The sequence below is a fragment of the Ipomoea triloba genome, chromosome 14 (assembly GCF_003576645.1).
Source record: "Ipomoea triloba cultivar NCNSP0323 chromosome 14, ASM357664v1".
Lineage (NCBI taxonomy): Eukaryota > Viridiplantae > Streptophyta > Magnoliopsida > Solanales > Convolvulaceae > Ipomoea > Ipomoea triloba.
The window spans coordinates 5,505,708-5,516,366 of record NC_044929.1 but is presented as its reverse complement, the minus strand read 5'-3'; the positions used below and the strand labels follow the sequence as shown (position 1 = coordinate 5,516,366).

General features: G+C 34.6%; 2 protein-coding genes across 2 annotated transcripts; both read right to left on the bottom strand.

Annotated features, from left to right (window-relative positions):
- Positions 1 to 2,145: 2,145 nt before the first annotated feature.
- LOC116005099 lies at positions 2,146 to 4,151 on the bottom strand. Its single transcript, XM_031245342.1, has 2 exons — positions 4,044 to 4,151; positions 2,146 to 3,254 (listed from the first exon to the last, which is right to left on the bottom strand). The coding sequence occupies exon 2, from the start codon at positions 3,250 to 3,252 to the stop codon at positions 2,218 to 2,220; it is 1,035 nt and encodes a 344-aa protein (XP_031101202.1). The 5' UTR covers positions 3,253 to 3,254; positions 4,044 to 4,151; the 3' UTR covers positions 2,146 to 2,217.
- A 2,435-nt stretch (positions 4,152 to 6,586) lies between these two features.
- Positions 6,587 to 9,366, bottom strand: LOC116003567 (cytochrome P450 CYP749A22-like). The gene is made up of 4 exons (XM_031243463.1): positions 9,078 to 9,366; positions 8,772 to 8,935; positions 8,024 to 8,297; positions 6,587 to 7,327 (listed from the first exon to the last, which is right to left on the bottom strand). The coding sequence occupies exons 1-4, from the start codon at positions 9,267 to 9,269 to the stop codon at positions 6,779 to 6,781; spliced, it is 1,179 nt and encodes a 392-aa protein (XP_031099323.1). The 5' UTR covers positions 9,270 to 9,366; the 3' UTR covers positions 6,587 to 6,778.
- Positions 9,367 to 10,659: the final 1,293 nt, after the last annotated feature.

Here is a 10,659-nt window from a genome sequence, read left to right as displayed (position 1 = left end):
AGCATTCTTGTGGAGCACTCAAATAAATACTCCGTATTATTAAAGAATTGAGTTGTGGGAGTTTCAATAATGCACTTGCCAACAGCATATCAAATTTCTGTGCACAACCAACAAGCAAAGTTATCATTTTGTATTGGTTCCGTACAACACAACTAAATGACAAAATGTGTTGATTCCCTTCTTACTTTTTGTGTCACCACATGCTCCTCGAAGTATCATATTTTACTTCTTTTTTTCTTTTTTTTTTCTTTTTATCACTAATTGCAAATAAAATAAAATATTATTGTTAGGATTATAACAGAATAATATGGAAGTGAACAATAGGAATTGAGAATTATAGAGAGAAGTTGAAATTATAAATGAGGGAAAAAGGCAAAGTATTTTAGAGAAAAAATTCGGTAATAAAGAGTAGTTAGTAAAGTCATAAACCAATTAGGCTTAGGCTTAATAATAATGGCACATCTTAGGCTTAGGCTTAATAATAATAATAATGGCTCATGGCTTAATAATAATAATGGATCGTCTCATGTTTAGTAATAATAATGGCCCAGCTCAGGCATAGTAATAATAATGACACATCTTATGTTTAATAATAATAATGACTCATCTCAGACTTAATAATAATAATAGTCCATCTCAGTCTTAATAATGGCTCATCTAAGGCTTAATAATAATAATGGCCAATCACATGCTTAATAATAATAATAGCTCATCTTTGTCTTAATATTAATAAAGACTCATCTCAGGCTTAATAATAATAGCTTAGTAATAATTAGTGTTGCAAAAATCTCGCTTAGGCGTCGATTAATTCTCGCCTAGCATATCACCTTAAATAGTGGTCTAGGCCGCTGGCCGGCTAGGCAACCGCTTAAGCTCCCAATAACCTAACTTAAATAACCAAAAATATTAACTTTTTTTAGGATTAATAAAAGTAAGTGATCCCAACTCCGTAATTTTTTTAAGTTTGCACCCCATGTGGAAGGGAATGGGTTCGAACCTTAATAAAGGTAATGTTGATTATTTGTGCTTCAGTAGGTTGAGAAAGTAATTATGAACAGATACTACATTGTAATATATTCAATAGTACTCAAAAAAATAAGTGATTGATAACTGATTTTTCGGTCGATTCGATTATCAGTTAGCAGTTATCAAGCGATTAACTTATATTTTGCTAACCCATAGAATCATGGATACTAAATAGAATTATGAATAGTGGAGAACAGACTTGAGACTAGTAGACTTATGAGAGTGGGCTAAATGAATGAGCTTAAAAAAAGTGGGCACCTGACAATATAAATGTATAATTCAACATTATATATATATATATATATTGATGGTGTAAATGTAAACGGTGGTACGAATTTACACCACGTGTGTTTGATTGTGTATGATGTAGTGTATGGAGTGTGTATGCTTGGGGAGGAAAGCTATGGTTTCCTCCCTGGAAAAGAAGAGCCAGAAGAAAGAGAGTGAGGGATGGACATGATGAAAGGATCAAAGAGATCCATGCATTTCAGGATGCCAATACAATGGAGGGTCAGGTCCTTTATATAGAAATAGGACCTGACCTTTCAGGAATATAATATTACATTTGACCCTTAACAATTTCTAAGCGACACCCGACCTTTTAATGGTATAACAATACACGGACTATACATTATATTTCTACAGTAGTCCCTGGGGGTATTTACCCATCATATATATATAGACACACACACATAGAAATGAGTTCTCTTGCAGTTGTGCGGTGGAAATTTGATCTTTTTGCATTTAAGTCAAATTTAATGTGCATGAATTTACTTCTTAAAGTACGAGGTTTTTGTGCTTAAGTTGAATCAGTTGTTGAAATTTATGGTGCGTGAATTTCTTCTTAAGGTGCATGAGTTTCCTTTTTAAGATGCGTGATTTGTGTACTTAAAGTGTGTCATTTTAACCAATTTTTTAAAAAGATGTTTAAAATGACACACATGAAGTACACAAATCACGCGCCTTAACATACAAATGAAAAAGAAAAAGTGTGTCATTTTAAACCTTTAGGTGCGTGGTTTGTTTCCTTAAGGTGTGTGATTTATTTATGAATTTTATAAACAATTTTATGAATCATTTAGGTTGTTTAGGGCTCCGATGAGAGCATTAATAGAGGATACGCATTTTTTTTAATTTTAATTTTCAATGATTTGAACCATTGATCTAAATTTGATCAATGGCTTAGATCGTCTAACCCCATTTTTTACTCGATCCTGCACCTAAACCCTTCCCTACGCACACACATACATACATACATACATACACACATCCACGCGCACACAACATCAAACACCAAACAACTGAATTTTTTAAAATTAATAACTTAGTTCTCGTTCGGTCAACATTTAAGCGGACGATTTCACTCTCCTGGGTTTCCGTCTCCGAGATTTCTTCAAGACTAACAGTCTCGCAAAATGGTGCCGGTGCCATTCCAGGATCAGGAATCTTCTCAGGCAGAATGTCAAGCACTCTCTTCAAGTCATACTTATGTAATAAGTTCCTAGTAAGGTTCAAAATGATTCGATTTTGCATATTGTATTGTCCAGTCTGGTAGGCCCACTTGCCGTATTTCAACACTAGCTCTCTCCCAATCTCAGTGGACAATATCAGCTTGAAAAAAGACTCGGCCCGGTTGCGCTCTTTGAAAATTTGAGGCGCCAGAATGAATGGGTGTTGAACTGCTTCATCCAGGTAGCCCGACGATGACTTGTAGTCGGCCAGAGTTGAAACAACATTCTTTTCAAGTTCAACGAGTTCCTTCTCAGCAACGGAAATTTTGATTTTTAGATCCTCAAGCTCACTGTCCCTATTGGCCAAACCTACATAACCTTCATTTGTCTTCTCAATGATTTTGTACTCTAATATTTTGATTTGTCTCAAAGTCGACGCCGTGAATTGAATCAGCTGCAAGCTAAGATATGTTAGTAACGATAATACCGACCATGCAACATTAGTAAATGCAAGATTTATCGAGGTTGCCGCAGTGAAGTGTTTCTCGATCTCGGGGTCAATGATGTCGTCGTCGCTTCCGCGAGATATGGTTGATTCGACATGACTGATAAAGGAAGATGGCATTGGCATTGACTTTGACGTTAATTCTTTAACAAGCTGCTCGATGTCAAAGGATGATCGAGTTGGGGAGGTCTCATCATCCCAATCTAGAGTAATGGCATCCCTGTACGGAGAAATAGGCTCTTCGACCTCAAAGGGATCGTCAAATTTCATTTCTGCAAAACAAATCAACAAGAAAATTTTAGTAAAATATCAATATCGCCCTCAAATACTTCATAGAATTTCCGTAAGATCTCAAATACAAGTATTAATTAATACAATTAATTGTATCTTTATATAAATATTATGGAGTAATTAAACTAAAATTTATTCATTTATTTATATTAAATTTATTACAAGTATTAACTAATAACATTAGGACTTTAGGTAACTTCTGATTTGTAGAAATCATATTTTTCAATCGATTTTTAGTAAAGTCATAAACCAATTAAACAAGTTGAAATCGAGCCGGTAAAAAAATTACTTCTGTTATTTTTTCGATTAACCAATTAGGTAAAGTCATAATTTTACTTTATGATTATCATTCATAATTACTCATAATTATTATTCAATTAACAAGTCACCCTTTTAGAACCTACAGAACTCCAATACCTTCAAAGAACTCACGAAAAATAGTAATTAAATAATTACATTACTGTTTCCAAATAAAAAATAAAAAAAATTACACAGACGGCAGAATCGTGGAAGCCAGTGGTCTACTAGTCTCGTCAGTCGTCACGAGATTACATTTCACCGGAATTTCTGTGAAATTTGAAATTCCAGTGTACACTTGCACACTGATTTGTTTCAGTTCATTCCAGTTGATTTCTTATATAAGATTATAAGAAATCAATAAAGCACTAACACCAAAGAAAAACGAAGCACTGAGCACAAAAAAACACTAAAGAAACACAAATCTAAAGTTCTAAACCAAAAAAAAAAAGAAGAGCATATTATATTATTACCTCTTCAATGGTGGCCTTCAGCAATCACCGGTCAGGCAAGCTACGGTGGTCGGTGGCGGGTGGAGAGTGGAGACGGGAGAGGAGATTAGTGTTGAGGGGAATATATAGGGGCTGTTTCTGTGGTTGAGCTAATGGACTAAAATATTTACTTTTAGAAAAGTGGTTTTTGAAGAGTACACAAGAATTTTTTTTTTTTTTAGTACTACTGACTCTGTTATAATGTAGTATCTGTTCTTAGCTACTTTCTCAACCTACTTAAGCATAAAGGGTCAACAGTTACCTCCACTGATCATTCATGTGGGAGTGTAAACCAACACACCGAGTGACACTAGACCACAAGCTCTTTGGGTGCACAAGAAGTCAAAAACAAAGAAAATACTTCTTCCTCCGTGTGTGTGTATATATATATATATATATATATATATATATATATATATATATATATATATATATGTGCACGTTTTAAATTTATATTTCATTCTTCTTACAATTTTTTTTTGTATTGTAAGAACTAAGAAGAATGAAATATAAATTAATTTCCTTTTTTGTTTTCTTAAATTGATGTATGACATGACAAAAGCAGACTATTGCCTGTGTTTGAAAAGAACGTATAATGTAACTAAGAAAGGAATTTAGCAAACTCAATAGCTTATCTATGAAGACGATTGTGTGACAAAAGATGACGGGCTTGTTTGGTTATCAGCGGTTAGAAATTAGCGGTAGTGGATTGTGTTAGCGGTTATCAAATAGCGTATTATATTAGCAGGTTTGACCAGCGGGATGTATTAACGATTTGTAAAAAAATGTTTGGTAAAATTAGTTGTTTAGATTAGCGGTTAACATGTAAAATGATCAAAAAGGCACATATATAATAATACTCCGTAATAATAATAATAATAAATAATAGTGTTAATAATAATAATAATAATAATAAAGCAAAAAAAAATGTAAAGATGTGGTCATAAGTCAAAAAAAAATGGGGCGTTGAGCTCCCTTATAAAAGGGAGATCAACGCCCCTTATTCTACCCTTGCCCATCCCACATCGGATGGGCAAGAGGAAGAGAAGCCTGAGGCCTCAGGCTTCCTAACCATCTTAATTTTTTTATTATTATTTTTTAATAAAATGGAGGGTGTTTTGGGGAAGAAAAATTTTCTTCCCCAAAACGCCAACCCAAACGCTGCTCATAGCAGCATTTGGAAGTTCAGCGGTTTGGAGCAAACCGCTGCTAACCAAACGGTTACTTTGGCGTTTTGACTTTGGTCAAAACGTCAAAGTTGACAGATCCACCAATAACAAAACATGCCCGACCTTTTTTTTTTTTTTTTTTTTTTTGCTCAAGAAGAGAAGGGAATAAAAGTAATGTCCATGTAAGCAATGGACAGAAGAAAAATTTTACATGAAAGCCATGTCAACTATTACCAAATAGAAAATATCAATTGGTTAGGTGCTTGAGTGCTTCTTTGAAATCACATATATTTTATTTGAGCTTATTATCTCATTTGTTTTGTTTTCCTTTTTTGATGTTAAGCTGTATTGGGTAATATTAGTATTAGGGAGAATGATATCCAATACAATTAAACTTATTTATATGATTTATTTGACACCTAAATTCTAGGGTAGGAAAGCACTAATTCTAGCTATCTGATTTGATATGTCGGTAGAAAAGTAGTAAAGCTATAATAATAATAATAATAATAATAATAATAATAATAATAATAAGAGAAAGAAGGAAGTAGCACCAGCATACTCCAGTCTTCACCCTGTTGGCTTTATAGTAGGTAAATGTTATGCCATTATTGATTGCTCTTAGAAAGGGGATCTTAATATGTTTGAAACCTTGCTTCTTTGATTTACGAAAATTTGTACCTGTTACTTTTTTTTTTTTTTTACATGTTACTTCAAAATGCATTATAGGTGAAGGTAAGCCTGTTATAAAAATTAACTAAAAATGAAATTTTAGTAATTATTTTAAGGTATAATTTTTGGTGGAGTCCATTTTTTATTTTATTCGGAGCAAAGTAGATTCGTGTTCTCCTTCAAAGGCACTGTGCACACACTGTCGCCGATCCCTGGTCTCTTCTCCCAAACTTCACCCCTATGACCAGTTGAGCTGCTCATGCGAACTGATTCGTGTTCTCCTAAGTACACAATAGGTTGATTTGATATATTATAAGTTCAAAATGAATAATGGACGAATAAGAAAATTGATTTTTAAAATTCACCCATTTGAGTTTGAAATAATAAAGTTTGAGAATACTTGTAAGTAACATTTATCTCATATTGAAAAAGGATGTAAATTTACATTTATATTTTTTTTTTGAATAATACTGACTCTATTACAATGCAGTATATGTTCATAACTACATTGTAAATTTACATTGATATTAAAAACTTATTTAATACTTTAAATGGGCTCTATGGAGTATATAATTCATAAAAAAGATTTAAAGGCTCTACGTTGTACACTTTAAATGGGCTTTATTGAAACCTATTTAAAACCTAAATATTTGAAGAAAAAAAAAACTTGGAAATTTTTTGAAATGCTACAACAATTAAACATATTACATAACCAGCTCAATACTCTGAAATCCAATACAACGTAACAAACGTACATAATAACCACAAACCCACAAAGTGTAAAATACAAAAATCTAACAACAATGTCCAAGAAACTTAAAACAAACACCTTATAAGCATATAGAAACCCAAAATAAATTAAATACTTTGATTGATTCAAAGCATACCCTTTACACATTTCCCAGCTTTCTTGAGTTTGTGAGTTCTATCAAATATAGCTTTGCGAGCTACTGGATCGTTTCTAAACTCATTCTTAGGAATATTTTCCCAAGGCCTTCCTGGATTTTTCATCGTCTTCTTCTTTCCTTGGTCCATTTCTTCTTCTAGTCCTAAACCACCAACCACCTTGTATACACCCCATGCTGCAACACCTATAGTAGCTATAACACCAACAGTTTTAACAATCCTAGTCATCTGGCTATCTTCCTGTTCCAACTTCTGGAGAATGACTCGAATTCCATGTTTTGGAGTGACTGTGAAGCCCTGAACCGGGGAGTGGATGTAAGATGGGGATAGTGTGAAGGCGAAACGCTTTAGGATCATGGAAAGAACAACTTTGGCTTCAATCTTGGCGAAATTTAGCCCCAGATGTGTTCCAGCACTGTAACAGGGAGACTTGAAGGGTACAGATTCTTCTTGCGCAGTTCCCTTGGTGAAGGGCAGGAGAGGGTATTGCCTCTGACAATCTTCAATTATCTCATCCACCTAACAGCACAAAACAAGAAACCTTTATTGCTTGTAGTGCATGATATTGATACTGCAGGTTAGTTTAGTTTGGCTTAGTGTCACACACGGATTTCGTGACCGTGTTAAACCGAATGAATGGACGGACCAACTGATTAACTTGTCATAAAATGGATATGGGGCAACTGACTAGCTAGTCAATGGTAGTTATGCCTTAGATGCTTAGGTCTGCCTAAGCTAACCATGCTAACCTATGACCAGGGAATCGAGCTAATTCGAAAGCCACAACTGGTCGGAAGCTATTGCTATTGCTAAGAATTGCGGGGCGGTTAGTCATGTCTGGAGCTTGTTGCTACCGTTCCTAACGGATGACCAGGCTTTCCGCCACCGTTCTATAACAGTGGCGGAAAGTCAATGACAGTGACTGTTCCATCCGCCAGTGTGTACAACAGTAGCGAATGTGCAATTATGTACTAGTGTGAGTCAGTCATGCCGATTTAGTTCGGGGAGCTTGTCCCTAATCTTGAATTTGTTTATAAAAGGGATCTACACTATTTGAAGGGCGCAACTGATTGAAAGCTATTATCATTCCTCTTATGAGTCATGGTAGGGCGAAACTAGTTTGACATCAAGGTTAAGGCTGGTCTTCAGAGTAAGGAGGGGCCGGGCCGGGATGGGCACTGCCCCGGACTCTAGGATAGTGACAGTAGTGCTTACAATTTTCAGTCTTGCAATGCCATCTAGATTGGGGTTTTGGCAGCCAAACATTTCAATCACTTCTTTCCTTGCTCTTTCCTGCAAGTTCTTGTCTCTAGATAGCTTATGAATTGCCCATCCCAGGAGAGATGTTGTGGCAACACACCCCACGTAACAGAGCGCCTTGTACTCATCCGCAACCTCTTCAATTGAAATCTTGCTGCTCTTTTCGCTTTCTTGATTGGCCACTAAAAGTTCCTTGGAATCCATCTCACCATTCTTTTTCACAATCCCACTATATATATATATATATATGCAACCAACAGAGAACACACCAATAAAACTGGATAAACAATCCTTTAATTTGTTGGAAAAATGATGATTAGGTATCTAGATTGGTGATATACAATGACCCTGTTCAGTAAAATAGTCAGTTAAGCACAAAAAGTCAACAATTGCCTCAGTTGAGGCTTGAGGCTCGAATAAACCGAGTGCCACTACACCACAAGGTATTTGGCATTAATATAGATGTTTAGTTAATCAACTTTTTCAATTAGTTTTTAAGAAAATAAATTATATCAAGCAACAGCTTTCTATAATCAACTAATGTTATCAACTAGTTATACATTTTAATCCAATCAACTAACCGCTATCAGCTATCAGACATTTACCAAACAGGTCTATATCATTTTGCTCAAATAAAAGACACATAAATATAGGGAATTATAATTTCATAATTTGTATAAGAAAAGAGGAGGGGAGTGATTACCCAGTGGCAGGAAATATGTTGCAGTTGCTTCCCAAAGATGCATTGGAAACGAGTTCTGAAGCAAGAAGGGTGAAATGTTGAAAGACCTCAACATCTTTGCCATCATATTTCATCCAAATTTCCACAATCATTTCACCACTCTTGACCATGCCAGTAAACATCCCCTGAACCCAAATACTTTATCAGATTACCATATTTTCCCATTTTTCTGGGAGACATGAAAAAGAAACAAAAATAGATAATAAAAGGAAAAACGTACAGTAAACGCCGTCAATTTTAAAGATTTAATTTAAATTAAAGACTTACGTTGAGGCTATCTTCTAATGGCGTTAAGGAAGATCCTTGAAGATCTCTGGTTTGGGAACTCTGAACTCCTAAGATGTTGAGTTTTGGTTGAAGAACTGGTGAGTTTGAAAGCTCCTTTGCATAGGCCCAGGCAGTAGAAGCAACATCTGAAACAGCACCAAATGCTTTGGCGAACCCAGACATCCGATCCATACCTGACTTTGGAGGTGAGGAATTCTTAGTGACTTATTGTTCTTCTCAGTTGCTTTGATTAAGTTTTAGTTGTTGACTTGATGGTGGTGGGGATTCATTGAAACTTCGGGCTTTTATTTTTATTTATTTATTATGGAGTTTTTTTGGTGTTAAATAAAAAGAATCATTCATCTAACCCAATGGGTAGCTCAAGTGGCAAATGAGTTCTCTTTGTGGGAGGAATTTTGGGAGAACCCGGGTTCAATTCTCATAAGCGACAATTTCACCTGGGCCAGCGAATTGCAATTATGATCCCATTAAGAGAAGAGAAAATTTCATTTTTGGTCCCTTGACTATTATCCATGAATCACATTTGGTTCTTGATTATTAAAATTTTCTAATTAGGTGTATAGTTATGTAATTTGTATCGCATTTTGTCCTGTCGTCCAATTTCCCAGCCAACTATTGTCGAAAGTGCTCCTCCCGAAAGGAGTTCTTCTGGAAGGAGCACTGCATGCATTTACTTATTCTGAAATGAGCACTTCTGACAATAGTTGGCCGAATAATTGGATGACAGGACCAAATATGATAAAAATTACATAGTCACGCATCTAATTAGAAAATTTTACTTCCTCTGTCCCATTTTACCTGTTCTATTTACTATTTATTGGTCAAACCAACTCTTTCTTTATTATTTATTTTCTTTAGTAATTTTTTATTATTTTTAAATTTAATTTTTGTGTGTTTAATAGTACTTTTAATGTAGTTTCTAAATATATAAATTTTATATATTAATGTAAAATTTAATATTATAAAAAATTGGATTAAAAAGAACTTCAGTTAAGTCTCGTTAAAAGAATCAGTCAACTAAAATGAGACGGAGATAGTAATAGTTTAAGGACCAAATATGATTAATGTATAATAAATGGACGAAAAGTGAAATTTATTATATTATTAAAGAATTGGAGTAAATACCAATAATGGAGGTCCTCCGACTTTGATGGCACCGCCACTTTTAGTCCTCAACTTTTAAATCAACTACCTCTAGTCCTCCGACTTTGATGGCGTCGCCACTTGTAGTCCTCAACTTTTAAATCAACCACTTTTAGTCCTCTTACTTTCTGTTTCTAGCCACATATGGTCCTTTCTTCACAATTGGACATCTAATGTCATTTTCAAAGGGCAATTCAGTCATTCGGTCCAAAATTTAGTGTTAAGCATATTCCAAGAATGCAACTTGTAAAGAAAAATTAGGAAGTGAAAAAAAAACTTCAATAGTATGTGGACGGAATGACTGAATTGCCCTTGAGAAAATAACATTAGATGTCCAATTGTAAAGAAATGACCATATGTGGCTAGAAACAAAAAGTAAGAGGACTAAAAGTGGTTGATTTGAAAGTTAAGGACTAAA